General features: G+C 40.6%; 1 protein-coding gene across 1 annotated transcript in view; it reads right to left on the bottom strand.

Moving 5' to 3' along the window:
• Positions 1-18,675, bottom strand: part of LOC121443912 (G kinase-anchoring protein 1) — a 51,693-nt gene that overhangs the window by 24,989 nt on the left and 8,029 nt on the right. The window contains exons 2-6 of the mRNA XM_041645671.1: positions 18,382-18,621; positions 17,822-17,965; positions 13,270-13,347; positions 7,653-7,776; positions 2,386-2,408 (exon numbers count right to left, since the gene is read on the bottom strand). Of these exons, the coding sequence (XP_041501605.1) occupies positions 2,386-2,408; positions 7,653-7,776; positions 13,270-13,347; positions 17,822-17,965; positions 18,382-18,597 (585 nt within the window). The 5' untranslated portion in view covers positions 18,598-18,621. The remainder of the gene's footprint in view (positions 1-2,385; positions 2,409-7,652; positions 7,777-13,269; positions 13,348-17,821; positions 17,966-18,381; positions 18,622-18,675) is intronic.

Here is an 18,675-nt window from a genome sequence, read left to right on the forward strand (position 1 = left end):
GTGAGTATGGCCATATAACTCCTTAAATACACTACAAATGGGACTGGGAGTTTAGCTCAATGGTAAAGCAACTGCTTAATATATCTGAGATCCCAGTTGATTCTCGTCTATCTGTCTTTGTTCATGACTTATACATGCAATGGTAAATTTGATACAAATTCTATTAACTCAATAAAGCTGTCATTTTAAATTATATTTTGTTTACTGATGGGAGTAGAAGCCAGAGAACTTGTTTTCTGAAAGAGTTAGTACTCTTGTTATGTGGGCCCAGGGAATGAACTGAAATCTTCAGGCTTGGCAGCAATTGCTTTCCTATGAGCTACACTGCCAGTCAGTAAAACTGCTTGCAAAAATGCCACCCATGACTCCGTTTTCTCTTGAAAACTGGAGCATGACATACCTGTGCCTGTGCCCTTTGCAGTCTCCCACACTCATCTTCTCGCCTCCACAAAGTAACCATGACCCTGAATTGAGTGTTTCTCAACCTCTCTCTTTGTTATTAGGCAACAGCACTACACAATGTAACTTCCTTCTGTGTGTTTTATCTCACCTGTACACTTCTTGGCTTAGGTATTCTGCATTAGGGACACCATGGCATAATCTGAATACGGCCTGCACATTACAGCTGGTGATCTCTCAAGTCTCCTCTAACCTAGAACACAACCCACTTTTTCTTCACATGGTCTTGTTGGAGAGACAGGTGAGTTGTTGGACAAAAAGCCCATTCCCCAGATTTGCTGGGAATCAACACAGGGCCTTATTCACAGCAGACAAATGCTCTGTCATCAGCAACATCTCCAGCTGCTCAAGTGCTTCTTTTAGGCATCGTCTCACTTATATATCTGAGCCCTGAACCTCATGTAGCATAGAGAGCCCTCTTAAGGCTTGACTTATGTTTAGGTTAAGCACTATTTTGAGCACACTTAGTTTTGTTTATCCTTAAATTGTATCATTATTTCACAAACCTCTGTCTAATTATCCTAAAATAAGTATTCTACTAAAGATAAACCTCTGGATTTATTCTAGCCTTTTCTTGGGTAAGATAAAGGGTAGGCCTGGTATCACACATAAATACCAACACTTATGTAAGATTCTCATCTACAATGTATCTCTGTATGTTTGAGTGGTCTGCACAACTGGACATCAGGCATCCTTCTCTGTAATTTCCTGTGTCCTGGAGCTTGTTTCATGTCAATCAAGCTGAACCCAGGCCTTCAGGACTGCACTGTGACACTCCACCACCGAGCATCTCTTGAGCCTAACATTTTCTGATTTCTAAGGGTTCCATGTAACCCCTTAACATTCAGCTCTATAACTTAAACATTTCTTAATGCACTACAATAAACAATCTTCACAATGGTCCATTTAGACATGCTACTCCCCCACTAATCAAGCATTTGTAACATATTCCAAGCAGCAGCCACCTAACAGTGTTCCTCACATGAGCCACCACAGATGCACTAGTCATTTCCTTCCTCCCACCACCTGGTCTCGAGGATCAGTTTCAGTTGTCAGGCTTGGCAGCAAGCACCTTCATGTGTTGAGACCCCTTGCCAACATTTTTTGGATTTTTCTGTTGTTTTGGTTTTGAGTCACAGGGTCTTGTTATACAACTCAGGCTTGCCTTAAACTGAACTCCCCTGCCTTTGCCTCCCAGTTTGAGATCTATAAATTTGTGTCACCACACTTAGAAGGATAAGCCTTTCTCTGAGTGCCACATGTAGGGTGGCATGTGTACCAAGATACATGCAGAGGTCAGGTGACAAGCTGTAAGGGTCAGTTCTCCTCACCATGTGGGTCCACAGAGGTGGACAGCAACTAAGAAACAACATCTGCACTTGTTTCCTGACCTCTACACATAACCATGTACACGCATGCATGAGCACACACACATGAACACCTATGCACACACACTTGTGAACACACATGCCTTCCCCAAAACAAAAAAAATGAACACAATACAAACACAAAAATTAGCACCAGGTAGTGGCACACTTTTAATCCCAGCAATTGGGAGGCAGAAGCAGGTGGATCTCTGCATTTGAGGCCAGTCTGGTCTACAGAATGAGTTCCAGAACAGCCAGAGCTACACAGAAAAGCCATGTCTCAAAAACTAGTAATACTAATACAAAAAATAAAATATACATTTTGAGACTAAATCACTTCTTTGATTTTAAATTTATATATTAGACACAGATTAGGACAGTAATACCAAATGAAACTAGTTTATGCAAATAATCACTTTTATTCTCTTGTATTTATATCCTTATAAAACCAGAAACATAATGAGACAAACCTTTGTCTCCAGAACAGATTTACTGCTAATCACTACAGTACTACTCTTCAGTGTGTTCTAGACTACAGGACAATCACAGGGAAACTTACCTCTGTCTTTTTACTATTATGATCTGCAAACGAAAAAAGAAAAGTTTTACTGGGAAGAATTAACAAATATTTCAGCATGTAAAAAACCCAAAGTATCCAAAAGAATGTTAAAATTGTGAAGAGTTATAAACAGAGTTTTCTAAGATTCACATCTGATTTACTTTCAGAATGTTAAAATCCAGCACAGACCGGCTGGTTTGTTCAGCTCCAGGACTACATCTTATATCTTAGGAGATGCTACCACATGGAGGGATGTTACTAGATTTTAAGCATGTGAGTTTAATACATATCTCAGTTCTATGTCATATAGATATAGCTATGTCAAAAATCAAATCAGAGAACTATTAACTGAAAATGTTCAGATGACTGTCTTTGTTAAATAAAATAAAAAAACATTTGATGTCCTTAAAAGCTGTTGGCTATATTATTTTAAAGATACAGATGGTTATTTGCTTGCACTGTAATGAAATCCTTAGCAAACTTATAATACATATATACAGATGTGCATTTATAGAATTTATAATACATGTATATAAACGTGCATTTACAGGATTTATAGTACATGTGCATTTATAGAATTTATAGTACACATGTGCATTTACAGAATTTATAGTACATATGTACAGATGTGCATTCATAGGACTTATAGTATATATGTACAGATGTGCATTTACAGGATTTATAGTACATATGTACAGATGTGCATTTACAGGATTTATCAATGGAACGGTAACAAATTACACATGAAACAAACCATGGACAAGAAACCCCCAGACAGCCCTTCTAGGTAGGAGTGACCGAGAACAGGGTGAGGGAGGAACAGCTTAATCTGAGGCACAAGCAGGACCAAATACTGGGATGTAAGGGTGACCGGAACAGTAAGTACTTGCATGAGTCAGGGTAATGAGGTTAACATTGTATATAATGTTCTTGTATACAAACATTTATCCCCTCTCAAAGAACAACCTGACAGAATTCTTTTGTTTTTGTTTTTTGAGACAGAGTTTCTCTGTGTGACCCTGGCTGTTCTGGAACTCACTCTGTAGACCAGGCTGGCCCTGACTCAAAGATCTGCCTACCTCTACCTCCTGAGGGCTGGTATTAAAGGTGTGCGCCACCACAGTTCCAGACTAGCTTTTTTTATGACCAACAATTTGAAAGCTGGTCTCCTTTTCTACATCATTTGTTTGTCAGAACAGTATAAAACATGTTCAATATCAAAGTCACTGATTTACATTAAAACTACCAAATGATCTTTCTTCTGGTATGCTCTGCTCAGCAGTATGATGCCTTCACCCAGGGGAAAGCACCACTGTGGCCATCACAGCTTGAAAACGTATGTAGCTTACCTTTCTATCCTCTCAGTGAGCTAATAAGTTTGCCTACAACTTGAGAAATCAAACACACAGAAAACAGGAGTTTCAGAAAAGTATTTTGAACATGTATTTTGTCTTATGTATTCCAGGTTGACTTCCAATGCATTATGCAGTTGAGGATGAAACTGAACTTCCCTTCCTGCCTCCACCTCTCCAGCGCTAGTATCACAGGAGCATCCTGTGGAACTCACTGTACGTGGTGCTAGGAATCAAATTCAGAGTTTCCTGTATGGCAGACAAGCCCACTACCAAGTGAGAAGCATCCCCAACCCCTAGCAAGTACACTTCTGCCTAAATTTTAATAAAATTTCTTTTTCAAAAGGTTTTGGCTGGAGATATGGCACAGTGATTATGAATACTGGTTGTTCTTGCAGAGGACCTGGGTTGGATTCCTAGCATCTACAGTCACCTGTAACTCCTGTGCCTGGGGATTGATGCCTGTTTCTGACCTCCACAGGGACCAGGCAGATATGTGGTGAACAGATACACATACAGACAAAATATTCTTACAATAAAAATAAGGATAAAAAATGTATTATCTTACTCTACGTACATGGGTGTTTTGCCCACATGTATGTCTCTGTGCCGTGTCCGAGTGGTGCTCAAGGAGGACAGAAGAGGGCATTGGTTTCCCTGGAACTACAGTGACTATAGACAGTTACTGCCTTAACTGACCTTAACTACTGAGCTATCTCCATAAACCCAAAATTTATTATATAAAAGATTCTTCTGGGTAAATTTGGACATTTTACTTTAACATGCATGGTTCATCCCTAAACCAAGTAACTTACTTATACTACTGTTGTAGAATATTATTTTAAGGTATGTTTTTTTGTGTTGTTTTGTTTATGCTCTGGAACATTTGTTTAATGACGCAAAGATGTATTTGATTAAATAAAATTCACCTGCAGTCAGGAGGCTGCGTCAGCAACTGGATGACAGAAATTGTAGGGAGAAGCCAGGTGGAGAAGGGTTTATAAGGAGGGACAAGGCAGCAAACTAGGTGAGCTGCTTGCTATTCACCCTGTCTGAGGAGCAGAACTCTACCTTAACCTTTGAATCTTGAGTTCTTTAGAGGAACAGAGATAAAGATAAGTTCCCTTAGTAGCTTTGAAAGAGTGGGTGCCTGAGGGAACAGAATTTCCTCAGGCTGCTGGTAGCAGTGGAGTTGAAGTTGCTGACTAGGGTAGTCATGGCTTAAAAGGCAGCAACAATTAAAGAGGACCACGGACTATAGAAAACTTCCTTCTTTTCAGAATTTCAGTGTGCATGTGTGCATTGTGTCCACATGTGTGCAATGCCAACAGAGACCAGAAGAGGGAGTCAGATCTCCTGACACTAAGTTACTGGTAGTAGTGAGCTACCCGACATGGGTGCTGGGACTGGAACTCAGCTCCTCTGTAATAGAAGCAAGAACTCAACTTCTAAGTCATCTCTCCAGCCTCAGAAGAACTTTCCTGATCCTCAAGTGAAAGCAAAACCTCTCTAAGTTTACTCTTAGTTTTACAGAAAACCTGGTTTTCGAAGATGTATTTAGATTTTTCATAGTTATTATTACCATTTAGGATAATAAGGAAATGCAGGTTAGTAATTAGTCATCTATTACAATCGAACTTGTAGTCATATAAGGTCAAACAGAGATATATTTTATATACGTCACCTTCAAACACTTCAGAGATCTACAGAATATGACATTTAAGATGTTTTAAGAACATAGGTTCTTTTTTTATGACAATGAGACATGTCCACTCCTGGCAGCACCTAGATTGGTGCATCTTCAGGGAAGTTGATGGGCACTGAAGAAACTCCACATGGAGTTTACTTTCTTTGTGGCAATAGTAGGCCATTGGGGAAGAAAGTGCTCTTCCATCAACTGCTGACGGTATGCTGGTGCTGAATGGACAAGCAGGATACAGAAGGGAGTGACTGCCAAACCTTGTCAAGACAAGGCAGGACGGTCCTTCAAAAACTGCGTCATAAAAAAGTCCATCAGATATGCTAGGCCTGTAAGCGGAATATGTGTGCCCCGACCTTGTGTGACTGTCAAGGCAGCCAGCTCTTTTTGTCATTGCTCACATTTTTTGGAAGTCACTTGTTTGCACTTCCTGCTTACTCAGTTAATATTATTTCCTTTTTCGGTCTCTGAGGGAGTTGAAGACTAGACAGTTAAAGTTTTCCTCGTTTACTAGATGCAGAAAAGAAACTCACTAAAGAGGTGTAAAGTGTAAGACTGAGAGATATCAAGATAGTTTTGAATGGTAATGCAAGTTAGGCTAGAAAGCTAATTAGGTATAAGACTTTGGGTTCACCAAGTTAGGGCAGAAAATGGAGTACTTTCCCTGAATTTGTCAATTGCAAATGGACTAGACATTGTTGATGTATTCATAGACTATATATATTGTATATAGTTATTGTACTTATTGCATAGCTTTTCTTATATTAGTTATAATCTTTTATTTTAGACAAAAAGGGGAAATGTGGTGGAAATGTGTTTATACTCTAACAAATAAAGCTTGCCTGAAGATCAGAGTGCAGAGCTAAGTCACTGGAGGCCAGGCAGTGATGACGCATAGGGATCTCTGTGAGTTCAAGGCCACCCTGGGCTACAGGAGATTGAATCTGTCTAAAAGAGAAAGAGAACTCACACAAAGGTGATCCCAGCACTTGGGATGCCACACCTTTAATCCCAGCACCAAGAAGATGGAGACAGGAGCGATATGGCTGGGCAGAGAGGAATATAAAGTGGGAGGAGACAGGAGCTCGGATTCAGTTTGAGGTTTTGTAGAGATAGCATTCAGTTAGAGAATTTGTAGGGACAGGATTGCCCCTTTTCGTCTGAGGTAGATGTAAGGACTAGTGGCTGGCTGCTGTGCTTCTAAGATCTCTCAGGGTTAATCTCTTTATCTGACTCTGAGTTTTTATTATTTGGACCAACTAGAATTCATGGTACAAAAGATAAGGACTTTAAGACCTGAACAAGAAAATTACTGAATATATTCAATAGCTAGACAAGGAAGTTACAAAGTAGATGAAACAACCAGTATCTTAGAGGAAAAATTCCCTAAAGAAAAGAAGGAGATTCCTATAGTTCTGGAAGCCTCACAAGGCCTGTCCCTGAGACTATATAAGCAGCAGAGTTGCCTTAGATAGAGTTGCCTGTAGTTTAGACAGTGATATTCAGGGTGGTGCCTGTCATTGGGACAGCGATATTCAGGGTGGTGCCTGTCATTGGGACAGTGATATTCAGGGTGGTGCCTGTCATTGGGACAGTGATATTCAGGGTGGTGCCTGTCATTGGGACAGTGATATTCAGGGTGGTGCCTGTCATTGGGACAGTGATATTCAGGGTGGTGCCTGTCTTTGGGACAGTGATATTCAGGGTGCAGTGTTTATGAGCTGTCACCCAGGCTGAGGTGGCTTCTGGTGATGCAGCTGTCAAAAAGTTACCAGTGTTCCTGCAGGTGACCTCTCATGTCATTTTGGTCTGCTATTGATGCCCTCTCCCGAGTGAACAAACACTGTCCTCATCTCCTCAGGAAGTCACTCAGCACTTTCTCTCTGGCTCTTTTGCCTCCTACTACTTGAGCAGCAGGCATGACTCTGACAGATTCTGGCCCCTCGACACTGACCCATGAGCCAGCGCATTTCTGTTTGCTGAAAATTACCTACCAAAGGAATACAAAATAAACTAACACAGGCTTACATTTTTATACTCTACATGGTAAACCTAACCTAAGTCAGAAAAGCACTCCTGACTATAAAAAGGATCAATTGGTAGAACCTGTCCAGCACGAGCCAGCTTCTGGGCCTGACCCCCAGTACCACATCAACTAGACTGAGGCAGAGCAGGAGGTCGGCGCAGCTCTGGGGAAGCGGGCAGGCACACCTTACCTTCGCACTGGAAATCCTTCAGGGACACTGTGAGAGGTCTGTCCTTCCCCTGCTGGGTCTTCCTCTTATCTTTTTTATTTACACCTTTGGACTGAGTTGAAGCATTTTCAACATTTTCATAATCCTAAAAAGAATTACCAATAGTAATTAAGTTTGGTTTACAAAGAATAACATCAATTCCTCAGTATATTTCTTAATGTTTTACTTTTAAAGATTAAAGGCAAAAAAAAAAAAAACCCTGAAAATTTAGGCCAGCAAAATTGTATGAAAATTCCTAATTAGTTATTGTTCATCTTCTCAACTAAAATCGCTGAAGTAAAAATATCACAGATTGGTTTATAAACCCCTTACTGCCAACTTCTTATTCTTTCCTTCAGGACTAAATTTAAGACAATGGTCTACAATTCCGACCTCACACCCTGAAATGGGGACTGTGCTACTCTCTGACACTAAAGCTGCCACCAGCTTTCTCTTAATTACCAAATCTAAACGACAATTTTTTTGAGATTTCAATAAATTCTCCCCCCTTTTTTTAATTGATTTTATTGAGCTTTACATTTTTCTCTGCTCCTGTCCCTTCCTCTCCACTCCCCTTCTACCCTCTCCATCCCCATGCTCCCAATTTACTCAGGAGATCTAAGACAACGTTCTTGGGCACCAGTCATACATATAGGCAAAACACCTATACATGAAAAAATATTTTTTAAAAAACATGAGTTGTTTAAAGAAAAGGGCACTAGATCCCTTGGAACTGGAATTATAGGGGGTTGTGACTACCATGTGGGTTCTGAGGATGGAACACTGGTCCTCTGGAAGAGCAGCCAGTAATCTCAAGCACCAAGCCAGCCCCTAGCTCCATACATTTTTCAAAAATGGTTTTCTCCATGTATTTGTAATGACTTGGGTCTCCACTGCTGCCTTCTTTCCCAACCCTCCTCATAAGAACATAGCTGTTATCCAGTATATTCACTTCACTTACACACTCTTCAACACCCAAGTTCCCACTTTTACACCAATGATTTCTCTATTTACAGACATCGGCTGCAGTGCTCAGCAGACTGCCATACTGTGTTTCCACCAACAACCCTGACTTCCCACTTGATCCCCTACTGCAAGCTTGGTCAAGCCATCCCCTACTACGAGCTTGGTTAAGTCATCCCCTACAGTGCTATCAGTTATAAGCCACATCTTCTATGCAAATGAGTCCTTCAGTTAGTTACTAGCTCTTGGCGAGTTTATTTCCTAAGGATCTCTTTGTCCTTTGTATTTCTGTCATTTCCTTCCTCTTCTCTTACATGGACACTGATGGTCTCTAATTTCACCTTCTGTAATACTTATGAGTTTCTAAAATAAAAACCCGAAATCAATCTAGAAGATAAAAATAGCAGTATCTTAGGAGAAGGCAAGTCCACATGTGTTCTGACACCATGCCTTCCTCTCCATAGCGAAGCTTTCCTAGGTCACTCAGCCACAGTTCACATATAGCACATTCTCTCACACATTCCTATGTGTCTTTTTGTCTGTCTTCCCTGAGGGCCTACTTCTGTTTGGGCTGCTCTGCAGACAGTTAATACATCTAGTAAGACTTCAAGAAATCTTTTTTGGAACGTGCTGAGATGCTGATGATGCTTGAACCTTCACTGTGCTAAGACTAACATGTCTCCTGCACTGAGCTCGAGGCTGAGGCTGTCTTCATCTTCCCATCCTAGGTCACCGTGCTCTGGTTATTTCATAAGCACCTGGTGAGTGAGTGGTGGAAGAGGACAGAAACAGCATCCCTCATTTTCTTTCTTCTCTTTTTGAGACATGAATACATTCTGTTGCCCTTCTGGGTTAGGACACACTATGCATCCCAAGCTTAGATAGCCCAAGCTGGCCTGATGCTATAGCAATCCTCCCATCTTTGCCTTATCAGTGCTGGGATTATAGATGTGAGCCAAAGGAAGGACAAACTTTCATTATTTGTTATACAAATTCACAGGAGGGACTAATCATGGGTGGGAAGTGGAGAAGGATCAGTGGCATTTGATGTGCAAGCGTGAGGATTGACGTTCAGTCCCTGGTCATGTCAAATAATCACACCTGCTAGACTCCTGTGACCCCAGAGCAGGGTTGGGGGAGGGCATAGAGGAGGATCCCTGGTGCTTGCTGGCCAGCTGATCTAGCTGAGTCTGTGAGATCTAGCTTTAGCAGAGACCCTGTCTCAAAAATAAGATGGAGAGATACAGAAGAAGATGCCCAATGCTAATTTCTGGCCTCCCCAAAAACTTGTATATGAGCACCAACATACACACTTGTTCCCACATGCATGCACACATGCACAACACACACACTATTATGGTTATCTGACTGAAATACTGGCTGGTACACTATGAACACACTAGCCTTTATATACAAAGTAGCACTTCTGTTCTCTTAGTCATTGTTGTCTGACAAAAATCAATACTTTGGGGTGCTACGCCTATGAACTTAGCAAGAAAACTGGATGGGATCACATTTTATCAACACAGCTGCTCTACTCCTGAATAGCTAACATACATCCAACAACAGCTGTGTGGTAATTACTGTATGGTAATATTCTACACATTAAAATCTTATGCAGTAATGCAGAAATGAAGGAGGACCTTGCCAAGCATAACCTTCAAGTCCATTTAAATGGCTAAACCACAATAAAGTGTGTTGTATTTATTTTTATACTAGTTTGATTTTTATCTAAGTGGACATCTAGCTATTAAGGTTATAATCATTCTTTTTTTCTCTTAAACTATTTATTTTTATGTGTATGACTATTGTGGCTGCAAGTGTGTCCACCCATTATGTGTATGCAGTGCCTCCGGAGACCAGAAGAGGGTGTCAGATCCCCTGGGCCTGAAGCAGCAGGGAAGCATTCATACAGGTACTAAGAATTGAAACCTGAGTCCTCTAAGGAGCAAGCAGACACTGCTCTTAAGCACTGAGCCGGCTCCCCAGCCCTGATTTTAGTCATAATGGGTTTCAATCATATAGCATACAGGAAATAAAGGCATGGAAGATAAAGCACACAGGATACACTGGCCACCTGGCTGGCAAGTTTTATTTTATTTTTTTTTATAGCAAAATCATCTGCTGTGGGCTTTAATCCTTTCTTCCTTTCTCCTTGGACAGAGGCACCAGTGGACTCCAGCAAGGCCAACAAGGTTTTAATCATGAGAGGGGCATTTCTTTTTTCACGTATTTATATATTTTATTATTCACAAAGATTCTTAGTTATGAGACTATGGACTAACATTCTACTATTTGCTAGTGTAGACAGCAGCCTTCCATCATCCCTTAAATAAATTAAAGCTAACCACAGAGAGTAGTAAGGTAGAGACAAACATGGATATCCTGAGTCAAACCAGTTGTGACTGGTATCATTTTTAATATGTTTGATTTTTATTTAGGAAACTTTCTTGTGATTGTAGTGCAATGATGACCTCTTTACTGTAGACAAGTATATATGCTATCATATTTAATCTTGTATGATATTTATTTCTTAAATACATCTACATAATATTAATGAAAAAACAAAACCTGTGATAACAAAGCAATTTATTTATCCAGATTTTAAGCTGGGTGAAATGTGAAATTCCTTCTTGCATAACTTACTGATTGCACTGTGCTATGATCAGTTGCTGGAAATACAGCCTGATTTATTTCATTTGTCAAATGAACTTTAGCAATTCTTATGTAATTTTTGATGCCATTAGGCTATGCTAGGTGTTTAAGAAAACCCTGGGCATACTATCTTACCCACTTTCTCATCCCATTATGTACACGGGTGCCAGAAAAATTCTTTTTTTTTCTTTTTTTAAATTGATTTTATTGAGCTATACATTTTTCTCTGTTCCCCTTCTTTCTTCTCCTTCCCCTTCTACTCTCTCCCATGTTCCCCATGCTCCCAGTTTACTCAGGAGATCTTGTCTTATTCTACTTCCCATGTAGATTAGACCCATGTATGTCTCTCTTAGGGTTCTCATTATTGTCTAGGTTCTCTGGAATTGTGATTTGTAGGCTGGTTTTATGTTTAAAAACCACTTATGAGAGAGTTCATGAAATATTTGTCTTTCTGGGTCTGGGTTACCTCAACTCAAAATGATGTTTTCTAGCTCCATCCATTTGCCTGCAAATTTCAGGATGTCATTATTTTTTTCTGCTGTGTAGTACTCCATTGTGTAAATGTATCACATTTTCCTTATCCATTCTTTGGTCTAGGGGCATTTAGGTTGTTTCCAGGTTCTGACAAACAAAGCTGCTATGAACATAGTTGAGCATATGTCCTTGTGGCATGATTGAGCATCCTTTAGATATATACCTAAAAGTGGTACTGCTGGGTCTTCAGGAAGGTTGTTTCCTAATTTTCTGAGAAATTGCCACACTGATATTCAAAGGTGTTGTACCAGCTTGCACTCCCACCAGCAATGCAGAAGTGTTCCCTTTTCCCCACAACCTCTTCAGCATAAGTTGTCATCTGTGTTTTTGATCTTGGCCATTCTTACAGGTGTAAGATGGAATCTCAGAGTTGTTTTGATTTATATTTCTCTGGTGACTAAGGATGTTGAGCATTTCTTTAAATGTCTTTCAGCCATTTTAGATTCCTCTGTTGAGAATTCTCTGTTTAGGTTTGTACTCCATTTTTTAAATTGGATTATTTATTCTTTTGATGACTAATTTCTTGAGTTCTTTGTATATTTTGGAAATCAGCCCTCTGTCTGATGTGGGGTTGGTGAAAATCTTTTCCCATTCTGTAGGCTGCCTTGTTGACCGTGTCCTTTGTTTTACAGAAGCTTTTCAGTTTCAAGAGGTCCCATTTATTAATTGTTTCTCTCAGGGTCTGTGCTGCTGGGGTTATATTTAGGAAGTGGTCTCCTGTGCCAATGCATTCGAGTGTACTTCGGGAGGAGCATTTCTGATCAACCATCAAGTTACAGCGTGGGAGTCCAGTGAAGAACAGCCCCTGGCACACGTTTGGAATCGGTCACACAGATCAGATCTCACGCAGTTTACATGTGAGAACGGGAAGCCAGCATCACTTTTCACTTAGTGTCCGTCTCATCAGAGCTGCACAATGACCAGTGCTCGTGACACACACTGAGCTCAGGAACACAGCCTGGGAGGTGAGCTCTGCGTGCTGAACTGCATGTTTCTCTGGCAGGGAGGCTTTGAGTGAGTTCCTGTGCACTGCAGCGCTCATGACTGAACAAGGGTCTCACATGTGCTAAGCACACATTACCACCAAGTATACTCAAAGGTTCCCAAATGTATTTATATTCTACGTTCACTTAAAATGAAAATAAATCATCTGGCTTTAATTTTATTTCTTTTGTTTTTTTCATCTGACGGGAGAAACTTGACATTCTAAGCTTTAGACAAAGCACGGCTCATTTGTTTCTGTCCCTCAGGATCTGAGGCGTGGATCCTATCATGGGTTTTTAAGGCAAACTTTATTTTTTTGTAGTTCTAAGGAATGAATCCAGGGCCTAACACTAAGTTACATCCCAGCCCTAAAGAAGAAATTCTATATACATCAGAAAGGACTGACCTGAGCTTTGACCACTTAAAAATGTCTAGATGTTTACACTGGTGAACACCTCCGTACCTGCTTGTGCTCTTCATATTCCAGTTTACTCAGCAACAAGGCCTTCTCCAGGTCAGCCGCAAACATTTCAGATGTCAGCTAGAAAGAAGGTTCAGAGTAAGCACAGCTTTATACCATACTCTCAGAACAACCATGACACACGATAACATACACATGCAAAAAAGAAATAACCATGACATATGGTAATATATATAGGAACATAAAAAGAGTGCACTTTAAATAAAAAGTTATCACTTCTCATGGGGTGGTGGTGGCACGCGCCTTTAATCCCAGCACTCAGGAGGCAGAGGCAGGCGGATCTCTGTGAGTTTGAGGTCAGCCTGGTCTACAGAGCAAGTTCCAGGACAGGCTCCAAAGCTACACAGAGAAACCCTGTCTTGAAAAATCAAACGGGGGGCTGGAGAGATGGCTCAGTGGTTAAGAGCATTGCCTGCTCTTCCAAAGGTCCTGAGTTCAATTCCCAGCAACCACATGGTGGCTCACAACCATCTGTAAAGAGGTCTGGCACCCTCTTCTGGCCTTCAGGCATACAGACAGAATATTGTATACATAATAAATAAATAAATAAATAAATAAATAAATAAATATAAAAAAAAAAAAAGAAAAATCAAACGGAAAAAGTTCTCAGTTCTCTGAAGTTACTCAGCCATGCTTCTGGGAGCCCTGTACTGTATGAAAGCATAACCCCTATTTCTAAAATCCCTATCTCCTTTTTCATTGTTAATCCGAGAACATATCTGTGTCTACATGTGCTACTGACATCTCCTATTTCTTCTCTCCCACTCTTCCTTGATTCGACAGGACAGGTGAGCAACCCCACTGTTCTAACACCACACTGACACTCAAGCTGAATCACCAGCAACACAGCCAGCTCTTTTCTGCTCTCCTAGGCATGGCCTTGAGATGGCTCAAGAAAGGTCTAAGCACCTGACGTCACTCTGGCAAGTGGGGTCTGCTGGCTCTAGCTTCTGGTGTCCCAGAACTTCTTAGTTCCCATCTTTCCTACGGCCTAAGTTTTCAGGTTTTAATCACTCCTCAATATGTTTTTGCCCAAGCTATTAAGAAATATTTTTGTTACTTAATGTTTAAAAATATATAGACTAAACTCTGTCGTCACCAGGGTAAAAGGGTATCTTGAAAACTAGAAAACTTAATATTGAAATCTACAATTAAACCTTTCTTTCCAACTGGAATCACCCCTTTGAAAGTATCTCATCTCATCCTATGATGAAAACAAAAACAGCAAAACAAGTTAGCTTTACACAGAAAAGCACTAACCTAACAGAAAAACAGTAAGAATTAGAATGATAAACAAGAGTACATGAGAAATCCAAGTAAACCCACAGTAAACACACAACAATCTAACAGGGCTGAGATTAGCTCAATTCAGATTAACAGTGGTTCCAAGCACTGGCTGCTCCTGCAGAGAACCCATTCCCAGCTTCACAAGGCAGATGGTGGCTCACAACCATCTGTAACTCCAGGTCCAGGGATCCAATGCCCTCTTCTGGCTTCTGCAAGCACTAGATACACATGTGGTGCACATATATACATGCAGGCCAGACTCCCATAAACATAAAAACCTATACAGACAATGAAAAATAATAATAAAGTAAAAATAGAATTTACATATATTAGCCACATTTAAAGAGTATAAATCAATTTATATACATCTAAGCTAAGTACAAAATGTTTGTTCATAAATTAAAAATATGATGATTTAACAAAAAAATCAACAAAATTTTAGTTTATTCTGAACAAAGCTGATTAATTTGCTATTAAAATCCTATTTCTAACATTTAATTATGGAAAAAAATTGTGGTTATTTCTATCGAATCATATATTTGCAATGATATCCCAGCATGCCAGACAGCAAAACAGGTTAGGAAGCTGGACGTCTTGCAAGATATTGTGATTTTTCCACATTAACTCACTGATTTTAAGTGTTAAGGAAAAACATTCTGATAAAACAATAACAAAAAATGAATGAAATCAAACTTTTTTTCTTTTGAGATGGTTTCACTACATTGTTGTGGAATATTCCTTTACACTATGTAAAAGATGTGTCACTGTGACTGGTTTAATAAAAAGCTAAATGTCCAATAGCTAGGCAGGAAGTATAGCAGGGACTTCTGTACAGAGAGCTCTGGGAAGAAAAATGGGGAGTTGCCAACCAGACAGAGAGGAAGCAGGATGGGCAAAACAGAGTAAAGGTAACTGAGCCACGTAGAACATAGATTTAAAAATAAGGGTTAATTGAAGTTACAAGAGCTAGTGGGACAATTTTTCCTAAGCCAAAGGCTGAGTTTTCATAATTAATATTAAGTCTCTGTGTTGTTTTTCTGTTAGTTGGCAGCCCAAAAAAAAGCTGGACTACACTATGTATCCTTAGCTGTCCCAGAACTCACTACATAGTCCAGGTTGGTCTTGGCATAGAAATGAACCTTAAAGTGGAACAAACAAAGAACACAAACCACACACTCCCTGGACTCTGACTGTAACAGCCTGAGGTCTCCTGACTTTCCTGTGCTGCTGGCAATTGGCCTAGAGCATGATAAGAAGCAATGATAAAGTATAAGATAGCATCAAGCAAAACCCTGACCTATCCCTTAAATTTATTTTTATTAACATAAACTAGTATACAAATAAACAAAAATGAAATTTAAAATTCTAAAAAATATACAAGAACCTTAGCTGGGAATTTTCTGAAAATGAATTTTATGTTGATACTTAAAGGACAGAAATAATTTTGATAGGTAGAAAAAGGAATAGATTAACTGTGGAATAGCATTGCTTACATATACAGCTATCTTATGGAATCCCGAAGACCGTCCTGACACAGGGAATGATCTTGACAATCTGCTTCTAAGCAGAAGTCCTAACAAAAATCTAGGTCCTTCTGTGTAAGCCAGCACACACCCAGTACAAATCCCTCACAAACCCCTGAGCCACATACGAAACACATATATAGAACTATGAGATCTATGTTCTCTTCAGAACTCCCTGATCACTGTGGCGGCAGAAAGGGGAAAAACCTGAGACAGTGCTCATGTTAGCAGACTGCACTGATTTCGGTGTGACGGAGTTATTTCCTATATCAGCGTCCAGTAACCTTTGGGCAATCAGGAGAAGCTCTCTCTGGTGAAAACCATGTAAACTCTACCAATGCCCAACAGCACCTCGCTATCTGGAAATGTCAACGGCACCAATGCATGGCTCCAGAGCACCTCCAGGTGCTCACAAGCTGAGTGGTGGAAAACGCAAGATCCTCAAGGAAACACACTGAACTCAGTCTCTGAGAAGAGCACACTGGGGCACTGCCTGTGCTAGTTTGTCTGGCTTCTCAGACAGGATCTTGTCCAAACAGGCTGGGCTGGAATTCAAGAGCTCCCTGACTCAGTTTCCCAAGTGGACGGATGCTTGGATTACATATATGCACTATGGCACCCAGTTTTGTCTACTTCCTTTAAAACTGGTAACACAAGGGGCTGGAGAGATGGCTCAGAGGTTAAGAGCACAGACTGCTCTTCCGGAGGTCCTGAGTTCAATTCCCAGCAACCACATGGTGGCTCACAACGATCTGTAATGAGATCTGGTGCCCTCTTCTGGCCTGCAGGCATGGAGGCTGAACACTTTGTACATAATAAATAAATAAACCTTTAAAAAAAGGGGGGGGGGCTGGAGAGATGGCTCAGTGGCTAAGAGCATTGCCTGCTCTTCCAGAGGTCCTGAGTTCAATTCCTGGCAACCACATGGTGGCTCACAACCATCTGTAATGAGGTCTGGTGCCCTCTTCTGGCCAGCAGACATACACAGAGACAGAATATTGTATGCATAATAAATAAATAAATAAATATTTAAAAAAAAAAACTGGTAACACAAGAATGGTAGTAAAATCCACTAAATGGACCAGAAATCTATTTGAAAATAAGGCCTACTTTCCTACAGACCAAACTATAGCTTAATATGCAAGTAAACACTGTTCATTTCCTACGCATGTAGGAAGCACACACACTCCCTTCCCTCACTCACGTGTGTCCTCAGAATAAGCACTTAGAGATACAGAATCAAACGCCATGTAAATAGATCACAGAACAAGCATGCCCTCAACAGTTCTACACTGACGTTAAAAGGAACTCTCACCTCAGTCCTTACGTTTAATCAAAGCTGTCATTAGATATTTAACAGATCTGTGTCCCTACAAATGTGGTTTTTAAAAAAATTTGAATAAGTGCCTTTTAACCACTGAGATATCTCTCCAGCCATCCGAAATTAATTATATCTATGTTCCTAACACTCTTTTCATTTGTACACAATAGATGAACTAAAAAACAAAACCCACAAAACCCAGAGAAAACGCTCAACTGCTTTGCAGACAAATCTAACCCACACAATGTACACACGGGCCACAACCTCTCATCCAGGCTGCACACAGGAGTCCTCCAACACTAGTGGCTCTGTAGAATGTTGACACGGACTCAGAGCCCGCCCCCCCCCCGAAAATCCCATCAGCTAGGGAAGCGAGCAGGCAGCTTCGTTTACTTGGTTTTACCTGCTCATCTTTCTGTCTCCACTCCTGCCAGTTTTCTTCCCGAGACTCCTTCTGTGCTGGGTTTGGCAATGAAAGCTCATGCTGAACATTGCAAATGGCATGGGAGGATTTCTGGGGAATTTTCTTAAAAGCAAGATTCCTGAGCTATAAAATAAACACAAAATATATTAAATTCAGTTAATGATTTTAATTTTAAAATATTTTTAGTCATAATACACATTATAAAACTTATAAAACTCAAAAGTCACGTGTGGATTTTATTTACCTTTACTTATGAACTTATTCATTGTTTACCACACAAAGTCTCACTATGCTGTCCAGGTCCAGGCTAGCTAAGTCTCCTGAGAGGCTGGGGCTCCAGGCACAGGCCGGCTCCTTTGAAGACATCTCTGTTTAACTTAAGAGCACGCACACCAGGGAAAGCGCCTCCTAAATGCTCACATTTGACTGCAGGTAGGTTTCTGTTCACCAAGCTGCGCTGCTCCAGGACAGGGCGCAATGGCCACGCCGGTGCAGCTTCCACTCAGAGACCCAGGGAAACCAGGAACTCTAATAGCTACCTCATTTGCTTCACTCTGCTGCTGCTCCTTCTTTTTCCTTCTTTTCTCTCTCTTTTTTTCATTTGTAGTTGGTTTGTTTCCCAAGGCTTGAGGCTTCCCATTATTCCGGCCTTTGCCTTTTCCAGGCTCAGAATCAGAACCACTGCCACTATCAACTTGTAACAGGGCAAACCGAGAGGCGGTAGTGAGAACAGAGCTGAGGACCGCTGAAGCCATGGCTCAAACTGTTCTAGAAAACTCCTGTGGGCAGGGGAAAGAGGAGGCAGGTGAGAAACACAGTGAAGAAAAACTATT

Source organism: Microtus oregoni, unplaced genomic scaffold, assembly GCF_018167655.1.
Source record: "Microtus oregoni isolate MIOR12 unplaced genomic scaffold, Mior012 000114F_ref0000099, whole genome shotgun sequence".
Classification (NCBI taxonomy): domain Eukaryota; kingdom Metazoa; phylum Chordata; class Mammalia; order Rodentia; family Cricetidae; genus Microtus; species Microtus oregoni.